This window comes from Procambarus clarkii, chromosome 92 (genome assembly GCF_040958095.1).
Source record: "Procambarus clarkii isolate CNS0578487 chromosome 92, FALCON_Pclarkii_2.0, whole genome shotgun sequence".
Taxonomy (NCBI): Eukaryota; Metazoa; Arthropoda; class Malacostraca; order Decapoda; family Cambaridae; genus Procambarus; species Procambarus clarkii.
In genome coordinates this window covers 1594515-1617613 of record NC_091241.1, presented here as the reverse complement: position 1 = coordinate 1617613, position 23099 = coordinate 1594515, and the positions used below count along the sequence as shown (strand labels likewise).

At 44.6% G+C, this 23099-nt stretch overlaps 1 protein-coding gene across 5 annotated transcripts in view; it reads left to right on the top strand.

The window, feature by feature from the left end:
• Positions 1-23099, top strand: part of LOC123775188 (uro-adherence factor A) — a 55292-nt gene that overhangs the window by 10002 nt on the left and 22191 nt on the right. For all 5 annotated transcript variants that reach the window (XM_045770149.2, XM_045770146.2, XM_045770147.2 and 2 more), the window contains exons 5-8: positions 7584-7788; positions 14068-14288; positions 15633-15812; positions 17567-20701. In XM_045770149.2, coding sequence (XP_045626105.2) covers positions 7584-7788; positions 14068-14288; positions 15633-15812; positions 17567-20701 — 3741 coding nt within the window. The remainder of the gene's footprint in view (positions 1-7583; positions 7789-14067; positions 14289-15632; positions 15813-17566; positions 20702-23099) is intronic.

The window sequence follows — 23099 nt, the reverse complement described above, 5'->3', positions numbered from 1 at the left end:
TAAATCAGTGATATTCAATTCGTTTAAGCTTAATAAGCACAAAAATGAGACTGGGGTATCTATCTTGGGACAAGATCCTTCTTCCTTCTCTGAGGCAGGTGATCACATGGGGGTCAATGGTCAACTCAGCACAAAAGCAACATGCTCTAAATTAATGAAAGGGAACCACAAAACATCAACACTTCTTAAAAATGTTTTGGATAAGGTACAAAATACTGTAACCAAACATTAATGAAAACTACTAAATAAACTGTTCAGTGAATCTACGTCCACTATTTCCCACTCTCTCCTCCCTGTCCTCACTGCCAGATGCCATTAGACTATTCACGATTTAACAAAAACAACACTATTTTTTGTTGTGAAGCCAGTACAGTATGTGGTAACATATGAGTGATTATCTTGCCATTAGCAGAGTGATTTGAACTATGGCATAAAAATAGGGAAAAAGATATTGAAAGAGGCAATAAGTATTAAATGCTTGGGAGCAAGGTTAAACAAAAATGAAGAAATGGAAGGTAATAGAAAGTGTATTAAGTGGGAAAAGACTGATAGGAATGGTGAATATTATAATGGAGAGAATGAATGTTGGTACTGTATTAGAGTTAAGAATACACATGATGGAGCTTTATTGCTTTCCCTAGAAAAGCAGCTTGTGTAAATACAGTAACTGAGATGGGTGTAGTAATAAGGAGGCTCTTGAGAGTTGTAGTATGAGTGAAAGGGGTAAGGGAATGAAATGTGGTGTGATGGAGTGTGTGAAGAGCAATACACTTTTGTGGTATGGACATGTTAGTAGGATGCCTGATTATCATTAGTGACAAAGGTGTATAAGAGGGAATTCTTAACCAAATTAGGGGATCACATGGTGAAGGCAGACGATTGGTATCTTGGGGGCAAGAGTGGGACAGCATATTACATAAAGGGTGGGTACTACCTCTTGACGATTTCGAAGATCAACATTCCTGCAGCCCGGTGTCTGACCTGGCCTCCTGGTTGCTGGTCTCATCAACCTGGCTGTTCAGTGCAGCTCCTCATTAGTTTGAAATAATAAAAAGTTGTTAATAGTCATTTTGGAAAAACTACTTGTGTGACCAGACCCTGATAGGGAGCTCCCAGAAAGGAGTAAGGCATTCTTCACTTTAATGTCCCTAATTCTGTCCAGTAAATCTCCCGAGTATTCAATATGGACCTTATTAATACCGTCAATTAGTTTAGACAAAGATTTTCACTAAAAGTTAAGTGAGCACATGGGAATGATGGGTTTGGGGTTTTTAAGCAAACCATACATGTAGATGGGGCTTGGATTATTACGCTCAAAATACCAGATGTTACGAGTTGTATATAATTTGAATTGTTTTGGTAAAGAGAGAGATGCTCATTTAGATGATGGGATATCCTACTTAGTTGTCCTTGTATGAAACTTAGTTATTTATGCAGATATTTTGTGCCTGATCCTTCTTATACATATACATGTTTGACGGGATTTTTCAGTATAATTACACAGTACAAGTTAAAACATAAAATAACTTCAATGCTGGTTATATTTAACAACAAAATTAAATTAGAATACAGTAGTATTTTACAAAAATAAATTTGAAATTATATGTAGGGCTCCTCAGTGGCTCCCTGTTTCTAGCAACTTGGATAGTTGCACCAAATTCTAATTACACCCAGACCCTTGCGAGTCATTGTAACCCTATTGAGGACCATAGGCCAAAACCAGGCCCCCCCTCGATACAGTTAGACGTAACTGAAGAATTTTTTTTATTTATATATATACGTACATACAAGAGTTCTTACATTCTTGTAAAGCCACTAGCACTCATAGCGTTTCGAGCAGGTCCTTAATTTTAATTTTTCCTGGAATACGACCCACTATATTGTTTAACCACCTGTTTAGTTAGTCCTTCAGGCTCTGGTAATTTCCGGTAAAAAATAGGTAATTCTCTGGTAAAAAATAAACCACTGTGGGTTTTCAATGTGGCCTATGAATATTCCCTCTTATCTTGCTCTTACCTTGTGCAAGTTTGAAGGCTGTTCATCATCTTTGCCTTGGGGTGATACTCATTACGTTTGTCTGCCATGCTGCCTGTTGGGTTCGTAAAACCTACGACCCAGAGTCTTGTGGGGTTTGTTTCTCCTGTGTGGCTCCTCTCTTATGTCCTTCAAAGGGAGTTCTAGCTTATCAGGCAGTTGCTGCATTGTGGGTTCGGTTTGCCTGTCTTCGGTGTTCGTGGCTTTGTGCCCTGTTGTATGCCCCAGACTTTTGCCCATCATGGATTTGGAATTGGTGGTGTTTGTGAATTCCTCCTTGGTTTCATCCATGTCTTCTCTTCGTTCCCCTTTGGGTGTGGTATGCCCTGCTTCTGTTCCTTTCCCCTCTGCTTTCAACTCCAAAACGTCTGAAAGTTTTGGAGTTCAGGCAAGGTTTCGCTCTGGATGTAACTCTGCATTCTCCAGGGCTGGCTCCTTCCACTTTGGGCACAGGGGCAGCTGGGGCTGCCTAATCCTGCCGAGGTTTTGATTTTTGTTTCCTTCCAGCTAGCCCCTTCTTCTGAAGCCTCTCCTCTGGACTCTGCTTTTTTGTCTTGGGGAGTGGGCATGAACTCTTGCTTCCTAAGATTCGGGGGAGTCCGATAGGCATTCTTGGGTTCATCCTAGTTTGTTGGGAGTTTATATTTTGGCCTAACTTGACATTGATGGCCTATGTGTGTGTACGCACTAGCCAGGGTTTGGGTTCATAGTGAACTAGTGAAAGTCCCTGTTTCATCCCAGGTCCAGAATTGGCTGGGCCTCGTATTGGAGTCTCGGTCAATGTCGCTTACCCTTCCTCCAATGGCTTTGCTCCGGCTGCAGTGTCACTGCCTTCTGATGTTGAGGCTGCTCTGGGTGACTTGGCATTTGCAACTGTGCAGGAGCCTTAACTTTTCTCGCTGGGCAAGGTGTGGCTTTGGGGATGTTCTGGTTTCTACGGTTCCATCCCTTTTTCCACTGCTATACCCATTAGGTTCCGGCCCCAATTGCTGTTCGCATGCTGCTGCTTTGCCATTCAGTCTTTTCAGGGTTCAGTTCTTTGGCGCTGTCCTTTGCTGTTGCTTGACCTGTTTCTGGATACGTTGGCTCTAGGATGGGATTTCATAACCAGCGCTAATCAAGCAACTTAGTGCTATTGGTTGGGTCTGTTCTATCTGATGCATGGTATAGTGCTCAAGTTTGCAACCATTTTCTATTTCTTGAGGATCCATATTCTTCTGGGCTGTGTGCTATGGCTTCATTTGTACTTTTTCCCAGTGGTTCATTACTTGAACCAAAGTGGTTCCCTTCAGTCTTTTGCCCTTTGGAGATGAACACTGTGGGTAGCTCATCTACTGGATTATGGAGGTTTGGTTCTCTGTACTGTTCACGTCCAAGGAATGTCCAGGGCTCTACCTAATGATCTCTCTTGCATACTTCTAATCTCCACTGAGTGGAGCATTGACACAGACTCCTTTCAGTGGCATTGCAAGACTTAAGGGTACCCTAAAATGGATCGCTTTGTGTAGGCTTTGAATTTGCACCTTCCTGTGTATGTGGGTGCATTCCTGAATTGTGGGGGCCCTCGTGATGGGTGCTTTTCAGCTCAAATGGTCACATTGGGGATTCATTACCTCTTACTCCTGGTCCTGTTATTGCTCTGGGTTCTGGCCAGATTGGAGTCCTACCAGGAAAAAGTGGTCCTGACTCTTTGGTGTCCAGTACAGCTTTGGTTTCAAGAGCTGCTTGCATGGTGTATTAACCTGGGCATTTTACCATGGCTCCATCTCTTTCAGAAGATCGGTCTGGTAATGTACCTTGCTAGTTCAAATTTCTCCTTGGCTCTTCCCGTCTGGTCTTTCTGATGCATCTCTTGCCATCTCTATAGCCTACAGGTGGCTGAATTAATGGTGTCTCACCTGCCTTTTTATGGCAACAGTATGAAGTAGCTTGGTGCTCTTTTCACCACTTACTCTCCCCATCATCTTCATTCTTCTGCCTCTGTTATTAGTCTACTTTTGGTTATTTCTTGGCCCATATCCTGTTCTTCATGATGTTGCCTCTTATCATTCGACAGGCAGCTGTCTTGCTCATTGTTTCACCTCTGGCCTTCTTATGCCCTGTTGAGCCCTCTTGGTCTCTTGATCACGTCCTCACCTTTCTTCCTTCTCGATTTATGGTTTTCCCTTCGGTCTGTGGTTCTTCAAAGCAGCCAGTGTTGGCACTTGCCTCTGATTCAAGCATCAAGGAGCTTAATTCTCTTCTCTGGAAGTGAGCTTTTGTTATTGTAGCCCTGGTGGATTTATTTTTTTTTTTTTTTTGCAGCTGTTTCCCTCTTTTTCTGACTAAGAATAAGTTGGTGGGTCTTTTAGTTATTGATGTTTGGTTTGGCTGGGGTGCATCTTGTGCTGTGCCCAGTGGTAGCTCTACTGCTACAGTCATGCCACAGATTCTGCCTCGGTGGGTGCTTTATGGGCTGATACAGTGGTACCTCGGAACACGAGTGTCCCTGTATGCGAGTGTTTCGGAATACGAGCAGGATTTCCTCGGAAAATATGTCTTGGAAGGCGAGGGTTACCTCGGAACGCGAGTTTGTTGATACGCGTTCAGGGCGACCTAGCGCGTGGTGGTTCGGCGATCGTCGCCCCTCCGCCCCTCAGTTTACCATTGTCTCGCGCCCAGTAGCTATCCCACATCAATTCTTCACTCGGATTTTCAGTGTTTTGTTGGATTTTTGGTCATTTGACTATACAATTTGTTATTATATATCTCACCATGGGTTCCAAGAAAGCCAGTGGTAAGGATCAAGGCCAGAAAGCCTATGTGAGGATGACAATAGAGGAGAAACAAGAGATCATTCGGAAGCATGAGAATGGTACACGTGTTGTTGAACTTTGTAGGCAGTACAACAAAGCCACATCAACAATATGCACTATACTTAAGAAGAAAAATGAGATTATGAGAGTTAAAGTGGCAAAAGGAGTAAGAACAATGACGAAACAAAGACCACAAATACTTGAAGAAGTGGAAAAGTTGTTATTAATTTGGATACACGACAAGGAATTAAGGGGTGATAGTGTTTCGGAGGCCATCATTTGTGAGAAAGCCAGGGTATTGCATGAAGACCTTCTAAAGAATACCCCTGCAACGAGTGATGCAGATATGAAAGAGTTTAAGGCAAGCAGGGGCTGGTTTGAAAAATTTAGAAGGAGAAGTGGTATCCATAGTGTTACAAGGCATGGGGAGGCAACCAGCTCAGACAAACCAGCCCTGGACAATTTATTGAGAAATTTAAAGAGTTTGCAGAGGCTGAGGGATACCTACCGCAACAAGTGTTTAATTGTGACGAAACAGGACTGTTTTGGAAAAGAATGCCTAAGAGGACATACATTAAACTCTTAAACCGAGGTACCCCTGTATATGGTTGTCAGGTCATCCACGTTGTTATTAAGTCCAGGCAGCCTGCTGTCTACCCATGTGCTTATGATCGTAAGTATATTGCTCTTACGTCTTTATTGCTGGTCTTTACTTACATGTCTTGGGCTGGTATTTGGGTATGGTATTTTCTGTCTTAACAGGGTTTTGGTAACCTAGTATTTAGTTAATGTCCCTGAGCCTCATCATGGCTGTTTTCTTGGGCCGTCTCTCGTAGAGTTGGCTCTTCTTGAATACCTGCTGTCTCTTCCTCTCTGGTAAGTCCCTTGTCTTTCATCTCTGTGTGTAGGTAGCTTCAGGGAGCCACAAGAGGTTTTCCCAGAAAGCCAACATTGAATGTAATGAAACTTTTCTCTCTGTATGAGCCTCACTGGCTCCCTAATTCTCTCCCTCCCTTCTAGGTTTGTCGGTTGAAGTTTGTATTCACAGCTGATCCAAAACTGACTTGTAAGACTGGGAAAGACCTGAAGATCTGGCCAACTAACCAACCCCCTTTCCCTCTGGTGGTGGGGGGGAGGGGATAGTGCTATTAAGCTTGTATTAGTTTAATGAAATTTAGTCATTTGTTTACATAGTTTGGTGAGTTTGTTTGACACTTTCAAAGCTTTTGTTCTTTCGAACCCAGCAGTGGTCAGTATGGGTTTGCTGACTTAATGGATGCTTTCCTTGTTTTGTGGCAGTGTCACCCACTTCCTGCACCTCTATGTGGGGGTCAGGGTCAGCTCATTGTCCTTTGTAGACCAACTGGAACTTCGTGGCTGATGTGACCTAGTAGTTGGGAGCCATCTCAGCGAGGTAACTTCATGGAACCATTTTCTGGATAAGCCCCATTAAAAAAAAAGAGACAATTGTTATTTTCAATCAATAATAAAATGAAACTATACACAAAATTTAAAAAAAAATAAAACCATTGTTGAATGTAATGAAATGTCTCTGAAATGTGATTGAGATGGCTCTCCACAATTAGGTCACATTAGTCGCAGGAGTCATGTTTGGCCTACTGAAGTCTGGAACCAGAACCTGGCCCCGCTCACGAAGACACAGAGAGTTAGGGACTATTATCATTGCCCCAAATGGAAGAGCAACCAGGAAGTCAGTGAAGCTTTACAAATAATTGCAAGGTTCATAGAAAGTGAAACACTAAAATGGCCAAAGGGCTCTGCAACCTATTTAGGCAAAAACAATCAAATCACTCTAACAAGCATCAACCCGTTTGTATTGATAGCCACCATCAGATGGCCCAAGACCCCTGCTTATGCTTGCTCCACCCCCACAATCTGGAGCTGATAGAGAATGAACTGACAAATTGACAAAACTGGTAGTTAAGGAGGAAGTCAGGGGGGCACCAGGGCTCCACCAGTAAGAAGCATTTCATTACATTCAATGCTGGTTTTCTGGAGCAGCCACTTAGTGGGCTGTGGGACCCCCTGGAGCTAATTGACCACAAGAAAACTGGATTACTCGGGGAGGAGGAGAGATGACAGGTACTGGGACAAAGAGGGATCCACAGACTGGAAAACTCTAGGTCAGAGCCACACAAGACTGACTGGGACCTGGGACATTAACCAAACACTGGGCCTCTGAGACCCCCTAGCTGACTAGGGGCCGCTAAGTCCGCAGGCTGGCTAGAATTTGACACTGCGGACGACCTGGAAAATACGACCACCGCATCTGGGCATGTGTGGCATTGGGTAGAGTGACTCAATGGCACACATGTTGATTTCCCCCTCTTTTGGGGGTTATGGATATCTACTTTACTCCACTCCTGGTGACTTACCCTTTGTGTTTTCCTCTTCCCCTTTGCCACCTGGTGTTGGGCAGCTGATACTGGTGGGTGAACTGCATAACTTCCAGGTAGATTGTTTTGGTGTTTTGTTTACCATGCTGTTGTCTGTTTTATTTTTCTCTACCTTTCTAGTAGTCTCTCTTGATCTTGGTTATATAGTATCCTTAGCTCCTGCACCTCTGTAGAGAGGGAGCCAGAATTTGGACTGCTTACTAGTAAGCTTACAATGACTTGCAAGGAGATGGTGCAATATGAATTGGGTGGAGGTGATAAGGTTGCTAACAAAAGGGCACCACCGAGGACCAACCAGAACGAGGCATTTCACTACATTCAATGCTGTTTTATTCAGGTAAAAAGAAATAATAAAGAATCGGTGAAAATAAGCCGTAAAGACCATGATTTGGCAATGGCTTTGGCTCTTTCACGTTCAGCTGCTGAAGAAGAAGCTGAAATGAGATCTTCCAGGGAAGAGAAATTGCTAGCAATGGGTTTGGAGCAGATTGTGGATGAAGACAGAAAGATGCAGCCCCTAATATTTCCTTTTCCAGAAACAGGTGTGTATTTTAAATAAATAAAACTATTTTGTGTGTCTATTTATAGTATTGTGCTATTTATCCAAGTTATGGTGTCTGATTAAAATAATGGGAAATATTGCAGTTTTGTATAAATATTCTGTGATGTGGTGGTATTGATGATGATGATGATATTGGTGGTAGGGTTATTGTTTGTTAGTGGTGGCATGGTTTGTAATTTTTTGGTGTTGGTGTTGGAGTTGCATTTTGTGGTGGGGCCAAATGGTTGCTCCCTGCAGCTACTTGCACTTAGATAGCTCCACACATGAGAAACCTCAACTCTGCTGGAGACCAGAGCCAGAACCTGGTTCACTCAGAGGTGTGGGGAGTAGGGCGGCTTCTTATGGTCACCCTCAATGAAGAAACACAGAAAGTACTGTATGTAAAACTTAAGAGGCATAATTCATATATAGAGAAAATGAAGCAGCAAAAATCTCCACAAACAATCCACCCAGTAGTTAGAATGCACCCACCCCTAGTTACAGCTGGCCACCACCAGGTGGCAGCACCACTGGGAGCTTCCACATTAACAATCCTTAGTACTTTGTCTGATTTCCATCAGTTGGGATTGCTCCTCGAGTCTCCAGTCTTTTGGGTCTGAATTATTTCATAGATAAGTGTTAGCTATCCTCTGAACTCTGTCCAGTGGGAGAACATTTGCTTGTGTACTGTTTGAAGATTTAGTGTTGGCTTTATTTGTGTGTTTACAAACTTGTGGGAATTTTGGAAACTTTTCACTGGAAGCTACATGAGCTTATGGATGCCTTGCCTAAGCACTCATCTAGTGATGCTACAGCTTGACAGATTGGTAAGTTTGGGAGTGCTCCACAAACACACACAACCCACAACCCTGGTTGTGGGTTGTGTGCTAACTGCTCCCCTGACAACACCTGGCTCCACCTGCCTTCCCTGACAACACCTGGCTCCACCTGCCTCCCCTGACAACACCTGGCTCCACCTGCCTCCCCTGACAACACCTGGCTCCACCTGCCTCCCCTGACAACACCTGCCTCCCCTGACAACACCTGCCTCCACCTGGCTCCACCTGCCTCCCCTGACAACACCTGGCTCCACCTGCCTCCCCTGACAACACCTGGCTCTACCTGCCTCCCCTGACAACACCTGCCTCCACCTGCCTCCCCTGACAACACCTGCCTCCACCTGGCTCCCCTGACAACACCTGCCTCCACTGACAACACCTGCCCCCACATGCCTCCCCTGACAACACCTGCCTCCACCTGCCTCCCCTGACAACACCTGCCTCCACCTGCCTCCCCTGACGACACCTGCCTCCACCTGGCTCCACCTGCCTCCCCTGACAACACCTGCCTCCACTGACAACACCTGCCTCCACTGACAACACCTGCCCCCACATGCCTCCCCTGACAACACCTGCCTCCACCTGCCTCCCCTGACAACACCTGGCTCTACCTGCCTCCCCTGACAACACCTGCCTCCACCTGCCTCCCCTGACAACACCTGCCCCCACATGCCTCCCCTGACAACACCTGCCTCCACCTGCCTCCCCTGACAACACCTGGCTCCACCTGCCTCCCCTGACAACACCTGCCTCCCCTGACAATACCTGCCTCCACATGCCTCCCCTGACAACACCTGGCTCCACCTGCCTCCCCTGACAACACCTGGCTCCACCTGCCTCCCCTGACAACACCTGCCTCCACCTGGCTCCACCCGCCTCCCCTGACAACACCTGCCTCCACCTGGCTCCACCCGCCTCCCCTGACAACACCTGCCTCCATCTGGCTCCACCCGCCTCCCCTGACATCACCTGCCTCCACCTGCCTCCCCTGACAACACCTGCCTCCACCTGCCTCCCCTGACAACACCTGGCTCCACCTGCCTCCCCTGACAACACCTGGCTCCACCTGGCTCCCCTGACAACACCTGCCTCCACCTGCCTCCCCTGACAACACCTGGCTCCACCTGCCTCCCCTGACAACACCTGGCTCCACCTGCCTCCCCTGACAACACCTGGCTCCACCTGCCTCCCCTGACAACACCTGGCTCCACCTGCCTCCCCTGACGACACCTGGCTCCACTTGCCTCCCCTGACAACACCTGGCTCCACCTGCCTCCCCTGACAATACCTGGCTCCACCTGCCTCCCCTGACAATACCTGGCTCCACCTGCCTCCCCTGACAACACCTGGCTCCACCTGCCTCCCCTGACAACACCTGGCTCCACCTGCCTCCCCTGACAACACCTGGCTCCACCTGCCTCCCCTGACAACACCTGGCTCCACTTGCCTCCCCTGACAACACCTGGCTCCACCTGCCTCCCCTGACAACACCTGGCTCCACCTGCCTCCCCTGACAACACCTGGCTCCACCTGCCTCCCCTGACAACACCTGCCTCCACCTGCCTCCCCTGACAACACCTGCCTCCACCTGCCTCCCCTGACAACACCTGCCTCCACCTGCCTCCCCTGACAACACCTGCCTCCACCTGCCTCCCCTGACAACACCTGCCTCCACCTGCCTCCCCTGACAACACCTGCCTCCACCTGCCTCCCCTGACAACACCTGCCTCCACCTGCCTCCCCTGACAACACCTGCCTCCACCTGCCTCCCCTGACAACACCTGCCTCCTCCTGGCTCCACCTGCCTCCCCTGACAACACCTGCCTCCACCTGCCTCCCCTGACAACACCTGCCTCCCCTGACAATACCTGCCTCCACCTGGCTCCACCTGCCTCCCCCCTGACACCACCTGAGACCACCTGCCTTCTCTGACACCACCTGAGACCAACTGCCTTCTCTGACAACATCTGACACCACCTGCCTCCCCTGACACCACTTGCCTTCCCTGACAACACCTGACACCACCTGCATTTGTATGTTCCACTGTACATTTAGTACCGAATTCAATTTGTTCGGATCATCCGGGAATTCGAAAGAGCAGAGTTTGTTAGAGTGAGGAGGCACTGTACTTTGGTCTCTGATAGGGTTGTTTTGTCCTTCCTCTCGTGGTTGTCTTGGGACAGTCATCTTATGCTGAATACTGTTGTCTCCTATCGTGCAGCGTTGGCAGAGCTGTTCCAGTTTGTGTTCTGTATTGATGTTATGTCTGCTCCGTTCTGCAAGTTGTCTCGTGCGTTGTTTCACCTCCGGCCTGATTGTGTTGCCCGAGCCCTCCTGGTCCTTGGACCAGGTGTGCTCTTTCCTCTCTTCTCCCGGTTTGTGGTGGCTCCTTCGGTTGAGGATTGTTTTTCTGCTCTTTTCTTCGGTTGCAGCTGTCTCCTTCTTTTCTGGCGAAGAATGATACTGCTGCTTTCCGGAGGGGTCCTTGGGTTGCTGATGCTTGGTTGGTCAGGCCGGGGTACATCATGTGTGTTGTGTCCGTTTGCGGCCCTCCGTAAAGAACAGTAGGAATTGCTAAAGAGAGGAAAATATACGGCATACATAGACACGATAAAGCCCCTAAACTATTGGGATAATCTCAAAGTTCTCCAAATGTGCTTCCCAGAAAGGAGATGAGAGATATATGAAATAATATATACTGTACACTGGTACATGGAAACTACTGGAGGGACAGGTCCCAAATTTACACAGTAAAATAACAACATACAGGAGTGAATGATATGGAAGCAAATGCAGAAGAGAACGAATGGAAAAATAGAGGCGCCATAGGCACAATATGAGAACACTGTGAACATCAGAGGTCCACGGTGTTCAACATCCTTCCAATGAGTATAAGAAATATTGCTGGAACAAAAGTGGTTGTCTTCCAGAGAAACCTGGATAGTTTTCTTCAAGATGTGCTGGGCCAATTCAGCTGCAGTGGATGTATGGGCCTGCGGGCCGCTCCAAGCAATAGTCTACTGGACCAAACTCTCTCAATTCCAGCCTGGCCCCCAGGTTGGGGAGTTGAAGATTTCTCAGAACCCCAACCAGGTACAATCTAGATACAATGGTATGCATATATTTATACATATATCTGTACATATGTATATTTTCAAAGTTATACATAATGAAGAGCACCATTGACTCTATACAACTTGTTTGAACGAAAAAAACTCCATTGATTGTAATGAAACGCAAATTTCGGAGTGAGCCCTGGAGGCTCCTTGAAGCTGCCTACTGATTGTGCCGTACTACTAGGAGTCATCAGTCGCAGAGTTCGTGATACCTACCGGGAACCAGGGGCCCCCCCTCAAAGAGGTGCAAGGAGCAACGGCTCATGAACACATTAAATGTAAAGTTTATCATCTTGCCATCAACCAGGATAGCACCCAGAAAGGTAGTCAAATCAAATCAAAACAGACTTCTGCATAGTTGAAAAATAAAATCAGCACCCTCAAAGTATCAAAACCATAGCCCCCCTCTCACTAATTAGCTCCCCCCCCCCTATTTAGGGGAGGGGGCAGCCATCCCGGGTCAGCCGGGCCAATACTGGTCAGTTCTGGAATGATGAAAATCCATCGACTGTAACGAAGAAGTGTCAGGGAGCCTCTGGGACTTGCCGAGAAATTGGGATTTCATTACATTCAACGCTGGTTTTCTGTGGTTAGCCCCGTCAGCTTCCTGAATTTAACTATGCACAGAGAATGGAAAAATGGAGGATATACCAGGGAGGCAGAAGTACCATAGATAACAACCCAAAGGCAAGACTGACAGGCATGATAGACAGCTCAGGACAATGCAAGGTCACTGAGAACCAGGGCAGCGACAAGCCACCAAAACCCCGGTCACCCACCAAAAAACTCTCGCGCTTGAATATCTGCCCAAGACATAAGCGAAAACAGTTGTCAGAGTTGACCCAGAAATCCTCTGACACCACCTGGTCGAGGGAGGGAGGGGGGGGGGATTGGACAGAAAAGGGGTGAACAATGACCAAAAGGGAATGAAGAGGTGCAGATGGAGCCAAGGTAGATGTTACCAAACAGCTCCAGGTCCAGATCCCTACCTACCAATGGGGCAGCTCCAGGGCATCCAACCGGGCACTCAGCCCAGGCTATTGTAACTTAGAAAAATGAACTGAAAAAGCGGTCACTATGAAAAGCCCGAATCGCATCAGAAGGGCCAAAAGGAAGAGCATATGGGGAGGAGTAACCCCCCACAGAATTCATGGACGAAGGTATCACCGACTCAACTGGCAACAGAGTGAAGGCAGATGAACATAATGCCATCATGTGGCACAGATGACGTGCAACCCTCAAACTTATGGAGAGAACAGGTTCAGTGTGGATATCCATGGGACCATCAAACCCACAGGAAATTTCAAAGACCAGCAAAGATGTAACCTAAGCAGGATACCCAGTCACTAGGATGCTATGCTGGACCTTTAGTTGAAGATTGTTGATCAAATCTATATAGATATATGACAAATGTATAGAAAAACAACATAAGCAAGCGAACATAGCCCTATCCACACAACCATGAAGACCGACATCAGTGCTCTATAGTGTAGCATGCGAATACTCGGTGCCCTATGCCAACCAATGTAACTCCCAATTTGAGTGAAAACAGGAAGGGCCTTAAGCACCTGACACTCTTATTGAGGGCCACTGTAGGCGAGAAGGACCTTTGAGGGAGCGACCCCTGAACACTCCATGGAAGATGGCCCTGGCAAAGCATTGACAGTACTAGGGAGCACACAGGAAAGATAACCCCGAGCACCTGCAGCTCCAAGCGTTCTTGAATATTGGCTCTTGCTACACGACACTGAACAGGAAATGCCACCAAGGGTGAAACTATTAATTTATTGAAGTAGCAGAACAACGGAGCAGAGCAGAAGAGACGCAACCAGACATCCACTAAATCAGCATTGTACTGAGGGTCGAGCTGCCATCTGACTATGGGCTGTGCATCCACCATCCTCTCCTTAAACGAGTTGGGGAGGTGGGGCAAACAAGCTTGAGATTCAAGAGAATTCAATCGTTTGTTTACATAGATGGGGAGTTCTTTTGGAGGTACTTGAGGCTGCAGTCTCTATTGAAGCCAGCAGTGGTTTGTTTTCTCTCGCTGACTTTCTGGTTGCTTCTACTGGTGGTGGTATAAATAAACAAAAAAATGTCATCGCTCCCTGTGCTTCTGAGTGGTGGTGGTGGGGACAGGTTCTAGTACTAATACCCAGTAGGTCCTATCAATATATGATATCTTTAGGGAGCCACCGGGGCTCACTGAAAAGTACATAAAGATAGTTATATATCTGATAAATCTATGCTCTAAATTGATGGGGAATCCTTCTGCCTTGGTTATTCATTTGAAGCCTTTTATTGCATTGTATATTGTGTTAACAGGTAACCAAAGAGCCATCGCATCTCAGACAAGAAACAGAGGACGAAAGCGTCAAGGAAATTTTAGCAAAACACTTCTAGCTACCCGTTCTGTTGAGGAAAGGGAAAGACTTATTAGTGAAAAAGTTGCATCTATTTTAACTTCTGAGGATACGCCAAGAGTCAGCTGGCAAAACGAAGGAAATTCTGGTGCAAAAGGCCATCTTTCAAAGTTTAGGAATGAGGTACAGTAAATGTAATTTGTATAAATTTGTATTCAGTACAGTGTGTGTGTAATTACCTAAGTGTAATTACCTAAGTGTAGTTACAGGATGAGAGCTATGCTTGTTGTGTCCCGTCTTCCCAGCACTCTTTGTCATATAATGCTTTGGAACTACTGACGGTCTTGGCCTCCACCACCTTCTCACCTAACTTGTTCCAACCATCTACCACACTGTTTGCGAAAGTGAATTTTCTTATATTTCTTCAGCATCTGTGTTTAGATAGTTTAAATCTGTGATAGTTTAAATCCCCTTCCCGTTTGTGTGCCGGTGGCTGAGTGGACAGAACATTGAACGCGTGATCCTGTGGTCCCGGGTTCGATCCCGGGCGCCGGCAAGAGACAATGGGCAGAGTTTCTTTCACCCTGATGCCCCTGTTACCTAGCAGTAAATAGGTACCTGGGAGTTAGTCAGCTGTCACGGGCTGCTACCTGGGGGTGGAGGCTTGGTCGAGGACCGGGCCGCGGGGACACTAAGCCCCGAAATCATCTCAAGATAACCTCCCCTCCCGGTGAGGTTAGGGTTACGCAGACAGTAACAGGATGACGTGGTGACGTCATGCTCGTTTACGTGTTTTCATTTGGAGAGTTCTGTCCACTGGTTCGGCTTTCAGTAGCAATATTTTAACCAGATAAGATTTGTTTTGGGGCGCTTACCTTTCTGGGTGCCTGACCCGGTTGATGGTACACACAGAATTCTTCCAACCACACAGGGGTTTCCATAGGCCTAGAACTCCATGTACATTGACTGATGCCAGGGTCTAATACTCATATCAGTCCGGTTAGCTCTGGGGAGCCTCTGGGTCTCACCCAGAAAATGGTGTTACATTACATTCAATGCTGTTACATTACATTCAATGTTTTTCCCAGTAGTGGGCTCAGATTTGATTCCCACTCATTGTTTTCATTAGAGGAAGGAAGTGAAATGGCACTTGCTTCTGGTGGGCAGAAAAGGGCATTTTATTGCATTAAACACACATTTATTCTTCTTTTTATAAATTCTTCTTTTTAGAAGCACATTTAGTGTGTCTCCACACCATGAAAATGTGGATGGAATTACTTGTACTCTATAGCTTCATTTAAGACACACATTTATAAATGTTAAAATCTGGTATTATAGGTTTTTCAGTAACATGTAAGTCATGTTACTGAAGGTAAATAGGTAAAGGCAAGGCAAGGTAAATAATGTAAATAAAATAATTATACTATAATATATTAAATTAGATGCACTGTATTTTCCTACTTCATTACTCCAATATACATTTTGCTTTGAAAAAATATTCCACAAGTGCATTCTCTTAATCCACAGGCTTGCAAGTTATGGAAAACTGCTCATAAATGTGCAGACCAACCTCTTGAAGACTTCTATGTTCCTGAGCTTGAGCCATATATTAAACCACAAAGCATTGCTGTCGGAGGACTTTTAAGAAGACTATCACAGATCCCTGGACGCTTAAACCTGACTTCTCTACAATCCATAAGTGATGAGGTAAAAATGCTTAACAGGAAACAAAAACTAATTATGATATTACAGTAAGCAATTGGAAGTAATATATTTATTATTATGATTTATATGTATAAACACACTATTGTGAAAGAAGTGTAGTCATTGCATTTTAGTTAATAACATGTCGTAGTCAGTGTTGACAAATCACCATTGTATGATGGTACTCATGCAATTCATTCAGAACCTGTTTTGATATCCAAGAAAACTTGCAGGAATGCTGACTCGAGTCAGAATTTTGGATCGACGGTGCATGTTACTGAAAGTAATGTGACAAATTTGATAGCTGGGAGGCCTCCTCGGTACCTATCCATAGCTTGCACTTTTGTGTTGCAAAGTCTTGAGAAGTGTACCATACCTCTTGAGTCAGAACCAGAATCTGGTTCAATCTACAAGGCAAGGGAAACTTGGGGATCATATGTCGACCGAGCACCAAGAAAGAACACACCAGATAGGTGAAACAAAATAAATTACTGCTCGTAGATAGAAACAAATTAAGGGAAACGATTGTTGCCGTGGCCAGTAGCATTAAGTTGACCAGACCACACACTAGAAGTTGAAGGGACGACGACGTTTCGGTCCGTCCTGGACCATTCTCAAGTCGATTGTGTGTGGTCTGGTCAACATACTTCAGCCACGTTATTGTGACTCATCGCCTCCAATAGCAATAACCTTGATGCACACTTAACCAAAGGTATCGAAAAAATACTTAATAATAATAATAATAATAATATTTTATTTAGGAAAAGTACATACATAGATGCAGAGTTACAAACATTCTGATTGATTTATAGATAGAGCTAGTACATACAATACCTAAAGCCACTAGTACGCATAGCGTTTCAGGCAGAAAGTTAGGGCAAAAATCATTCAAGGCAAAAACATGACAGTTTTCTATTACAAACAGAATGGAAGACAATTAGAACAAGCTAAGTGAGAAGGTGGTGGCCAAAACCATCGGTAGTTTCAGAGCGTTATACTACAAAGAGTACTGGGAAGATGGGACACCATGAGCATAGCTCTCATCCTGTAACTACTCTTAGGTAATTAGCGACTGTCGTGACGTCATGCTTGTTTACTTGTTTTCGATGGGGATGTTCTGCTTCCTAGTTCGGCTTTCGGTCTGAAATTTTAACCAGCTGTTGTTTGTTTTGGAATTCCTATCTTTCTGGGTGCCTGACCTGGTAGGTAGTAGACATAGACTGCTTCCAGTTACATGGGGGTGTCTATAGGCCATTGCTCCTCGTGCCTCACTTTAGGGGGCCAGGTTCCGGCGCTGGTCCCCGGTAGGCTTAGAACTCCTTCGATTGATTGTTGCCATGGTCTAATATATACACATCAGCCCAATATAGCACCGGGGAGTCTCTGGGTCACGTCCAGAAACTTGCGTTTAATTACATTCAACTTTTTTTTTTTACATTCTTATAATCTTGCATATTCAGAGCAAAAAGATTCTTATAATCTTTTGCATATTTTGTAGAGTTGTCATATGAAACAGGTGCACAGTACAGTGGTTAGTACTCGTGTCCTTCCTTTTCCATCTAGAATTATATGATACTCTGCATTCAATTATCAACACTTATGCTGTAGACATAATTGCTGTACCAAATGTGTGTGAATTGCCTCCATGCAGTCTTCAGATATATTACTGGCTTTCGTTTTGTATTTTATTATAGTACAGTACTGTAATTACATTTTTTATTGTATGAATCTAACACTGGATTTCCTTACTTTTACAGAATTCTGACTCAGGATCTGACTGTGGAGAAACATGTGTAGTTGATGGCTACTGCACACAGTTGGCCCTTGCTGAGCTCTTGGGTTCTCAAGATTGTCTTAACCTCACCCGAGATTCTCTCTTCTTAAAAGAAGACGCAGTTGCTCCTCAAACTCTGGAGTCATTGCCAGATCCAAATGTAACCTTAGAACCTGCCAGTGGCTTTTGGGTTGTTCGTACAACAGAAAGTTTAGGAAGTGGCGAAACTGCACTAAAGTGTAATGAAGATTCAAGTCAGATTTCTAGTGAGAATCATGAAGATAACCATTACTGTAATTTTGCTGTAGGAAGTATTACTAGTGGAGATGGTGGCAAGACTACTGAAAAAATAGTATTAGATCGAAATAACGACAATATAAGTGAGACAAGTGATAAAAGTAGTGAGAGTAATGATGAGTCTTCACCTGTTAAGGCTGCTCAGCTGCGATGCTTAGTGACAAAAAATGTTACAAGTGTTGGTAGGAAAACTGAGAGAAAGTTGAGGAATTCTTCAGAAAGAACCACAGTGTATAAGGAAGATACGAAGTGTGATGAACTTAACCACTTGAGTACTGATGGTATCGATGGAGGTTTAGTTGATAATGTATCTGTAGACAATAACTGTCGGGAAGATCATTTTGAAAGTGATGCTGGACATTGTGAGAAAACTCTACAGTTTAAAAATAATCAGCATATCAGCACTTGTAATCCTGATTGTGAAGTGATAGCTGTTTTAAATAATAGTTCTGAACACACAGTAATTGCTCCAGTAGAGAGCCATCCTGCTACCTGTTCAAAATTACCATCTGCATGTAGTGGAAGTGAAGTTCAATATTCCTGTAGCTTGCAGCAGGCAGTAACCAACAGAGAAGAAACCTTGGTTCTTAGCACTCTTGATGAAAACAGTAAGTTTTCTGAAAGTTCAGGTGGTTCAGAAGCAACTCGCATATTTTTGGAGGATGATTATCAAAATTCTTTCTGTAATAGTTCACAAAAACTACTCAATGTTGAAACTTTTGCCGTCACTGATGACTCGGAGGGAAGAGAGACTAACAAATGTTACGCACTAAGAGAAAGGATTAATGGTGATGGTGTGAAAGATGTAGACTCAACACGGGAGGAAATCCCAGATGAAAGTGAAAAGTCTCGGTGTTTGCAAGAGAAGTTCATTTATGATTGGAGCAACTTTTTCTCTAATGAAAAGAAAAGTGATGTCACAGTGACAGTATTAGATGGTAGTGTTATCTTAGCTCACTCTCTGGTGTTTTTTGTAAGATGCTCACTGCTCTATAATGAAGTGATAGATGGAGGGATGGACATACTCTGGGATGAGGCTACATATGAAGGAGCAACGAGATTTTTAGTATACATATATACCGGTACCTGTAATATAGAGAGAAAAAGTGATCCACTATGGGTGGAGGTCTATGAATTGGCTCTTAAGTACAAGTGTGAGGAGTTGGTATCATATCTAAAATCTCTTGACATAACTGACATTACTTCAGTCAATGCTAAATCATCAATACAAACATCCAGAATCTGTGAGAGAGTGAGTGCTGCATCAGATTCAGATTCTTACATTCTCAAACCTCCAATAAGATCATCCTTGCAAGAAACTAATGAACAAAGTGGTAGAAGAGTTAGGCAAAATCTTAATTTGTATTCTTTTGACACACACACTGTTTTACCTAAAAGTCCTAAAAGCAGTATATCACAAGCAGACAGTGATAAACTGAAAGAGTTCTCAGAAAATAGTACTTCGGTATCAGAAGGCATCCAGATCATGGAGTCTCAGTCGCCCGACATATTTGATGAACCAGTTCTGGCTAAAGATGTTAGTTTCATCTCTACTCCATCTAATTCCCCTCCAGCATCAGTCAGTGTTGACAAATCACCATTGTATGATGGTACTCATGCAATTCATTCAGAACCTGTTTTGATATCCAAGAAAACTTGCAGGAATGCTGACTCGAGTCAGAATTTTGGATCGACGGTGCATGTTACTGAAAGTAATGTGACAAATTTAGTGGGGGACCAGGCTCTCGTTTATACACCGATTTATGAAAAGGTAAAGACTGCATATAATGTAAACCCCACTGAACAAAAACGAGCCAGTAGTGTTTGTGGTCAAGCTAGTTGCCCGTCAAGTGGGAAGAATAATATGGATTGTGAAGGATCTTCAACGCTGTTGAAAGTAAGTGATGAAAACAAACTTACCGACTGTCCAGATGCAGGAGACGATTTGATTGATCTAACTCTCACCAGCTGTGAGAACTCTCCTGCAAGTTGCACTAACAATGATATGCCAAGTTTACCTGGTGATAAAAATAATGCTTTGGATTTGGATCTTTTAGAAGAAATGGAACCCTTGAAGCTGTGGGGTGATTCAGATAGTCCTGAAACAGATGAAGATGCATGCCAAGAAGAACCAGTTAGGGCATTTAATCATGATGGCTCAGGAGCTGGAAACCTACCTGAAAATAATAGACTAGGACAGGAAAAAGAGGATGTAAATGAGACATATATCAATAATGTTTGGGAGGATTTTGATGATGTAGAGAATGATATGTCAGTTCCAGTAGATGTGTGTCAAACACCTGTGAAAAACACACTTAGATCTGATTCTAGTGCTGATCCAGTTCATGTTGTTTTACCAGTATCAAGACCTTATCCTAGTAAAAAGAGGAAAAGACTTTCCATCAGTACAGAATCTGACACCGAGACCATTTCTCAGTGTGAGCCAATGGCTTCTGGATTATTATATAAATCTTCTGGTAAAGAAGCCACGGCAAGAAAATATTCAGGGCGGGTTCACTCTGTATCCATCACTAAAAATATAGATACAGTATCAGACGCCACTACAAAATCTAAGGAAGCCAATGCAATGGCATTAAATTTGTCTATTAGTGATGAAACTATGCTTAAAATATCAGATCTTGATTGTGAAGAAGTTGAAAGTGTCAAAGGTTGCAAACGCTTGTCTGCAAAATTAAATGAATCTGAAAATTTTCATGTTCCTCTTGCTGATCTAATGACTCCTCAACCAAAACAAACTTCAAAAAAACAAATTGTGACACCCTTTCCTGATTATAAGAATATGTCATCACCAGATCTTAAGGTAAGATATACAGATCTTAAGGTAAGATATACAATTTTTCAGCTAAGTCCTTTTGGGTCTTGGCCTTTGTGGCATTTTTGTTTACACTGTTGTGTAGTTTCAATTTAGCACCTGGGAAAGAAAGCCCTGAGCACATGCAGCTCCAAGCTTTCTTTCCCCGGGTGCTCCCTAGCCCCTAGCACAACCCGTGCACTGACAGTTCTCTTCCCTGGTTTGTTCACAGGTTCTTAGAGTTCCTCCTTGATTCTGATAGCCTTTGCCTAGGGTGAGTCGGGGGTTTTATGGTCCCTCTGTCTTGATCTGGGTCAGGAGTGACATTGGCTGGTGGGGCCTTGACAGCAGTGTAGCCTAGGCTGTGTTGGCTTTTGGGTCTGGCATAGTGGCCCCCGGTGCCTGAGTGTCTCACTTGGTTTACCCTACGGGGCCTGGACATCCTCCTTGGGTTTAGTGTGGCCAAATAATATCCCCTCCAAACCCGCTCTTCCCTAGTACATATTTGAGGGTTGTTCTTCGTCTGTGCCACAGGGGTGACAATCATTAATTCGGCCTCTGACCCAACAAGCCATGCTGCTTTTTAAGTTTGACAGTTGCAACCCTGAGTGTTGTAGGGGGTCTACGCTCTCCATGTGACTATTATCGGACCCTCCTGATGAAGTTAGTGTTTGTCAAGCAGCAACCACTATGCAGGCTTATTTTGCATGCTTCCAGAGGTCTCAGTTGAGTGCCAGATTGGATGTCACGGAGCTGCCTCAACTGGCATTTAGGGACCTGTAATTGGAGGTTTTGGTGATCTTCCCTGTGACTCCATTTAGACCACCACTTACTTCCATTTGGGATGTGGTTCACCCCTTCCTCTGATCTTCCCTCCCCTGCTTCTAGTTGTGAAATGTCAGTGTGTTTCTGGGGTGGGGCAGGATTTAGCTTGGGATGGGGCTTGGCCAGCTTCTGGGGCTGCCCCTTCTGATTCGGGTGTGGTGGCAATTAGTTGAACTGGCTGGTCCCAACGAAGTTCCAGAATTTTCTTTCTAGCCAGCCCCTCCTTCCAAAGCCTCTTCCCTGGATTTTTCTTTTCCAGCCTGGGTGGTGAGTGTGAACACTGGCTCTGCCCTGGAGCCTTCTCCTTCCGGGTCTTAGGGGAAATCTGATGTAGGCCCCTGGGTTTCCTTGGACTCAGTGTTTCTGGCTGTGATATGTGGAAGACTATTAACACTTTCTGCTGATGAGGACTCCGCCCGGAGTCCTGTTTCGCCTCACCGCTTCCGCGAGGTGGACATAAATTTATGTCCTCATAAAAAATATTTGTATAAAATTCAATTTTAATCCGATTTACTTTGGGTTTGTTTCAAACTGCGCGCCATGAGGCTCTCTTTCTCACCACTAGGCTGCATGGTACAATAAGTTCATGAAAGGTGTGGACCACTTCGATCAAATGGTATTACCATTTTACCCGGAGAACTCACAAGTGGACCTAAAAGATAACGTTTTATTTCCTGCAAATGGCTTTGCATAATGCCTTTGTTTTGTACAAATACAACACAACTGATCAAAAAAAGCTAACATTGCTACAGTTCCACGAGGTGGCAAATTGGGCCCTATTGTGCTGGGACCCGGAAGATTGGCCTCAAACAGCAACAGTATCTCAACACTTGCGGCACGCTCCAGACATAAATGATGACACAGGTCCTGCCTATGCTGACGCCATGCAAACTCCTGAACCATCTGGTGTGAGGCGGCCCTTGTTCACTTCAACACCTCAAGCTGAAGCAGCAACCGAATCAGAACCCGAGATGTCTGGCACACTGCCATTTGACGAGACGGTTTTGTCAGATGACTCTGACTCAAATGTTGAACCTCCAGCGATTCAGTTGATTCTGAAAATCGCATGAACTACAAACTGAAACGAGTATTTTGATACCAGAATGAACACTGTATCACATAAACTGCCATAAGTAGACTCGAACCTTCATAGATTTTTTTTGGGGTGTAGCGTGTGTCTGCATGAGTGTCCCAAACGGGTTGCAGATGGGTGACTTTAGCCGTTTATACTGGTAATGTATTTTGTATTTTGATACCAGAATGAACACTGTATCACATAAACTGCCATAAATAGACTCGAACCTTCATAGATTTTTTTTTGGGTGTAGCGTGTGTCTGCATGAGTGTCCCAAACGGGTTGCAGGTGGGTGACTTTAGCCGTTTATACTGGTAATGCTTCCCCCATATCATGTATTATATGCATATGTCTGTTTAGGGAATTTTATTCAGATCAATGTACAACCAAAAATAACTGTGTGCAACAAGTATAAACTTGACAAACATAACAAAAGTAAAAACATTTCGTGTGTGTTTGACGCTCACTGATATGTTCCAGCGTTGTTTTATATTTGGCGCTATTCTA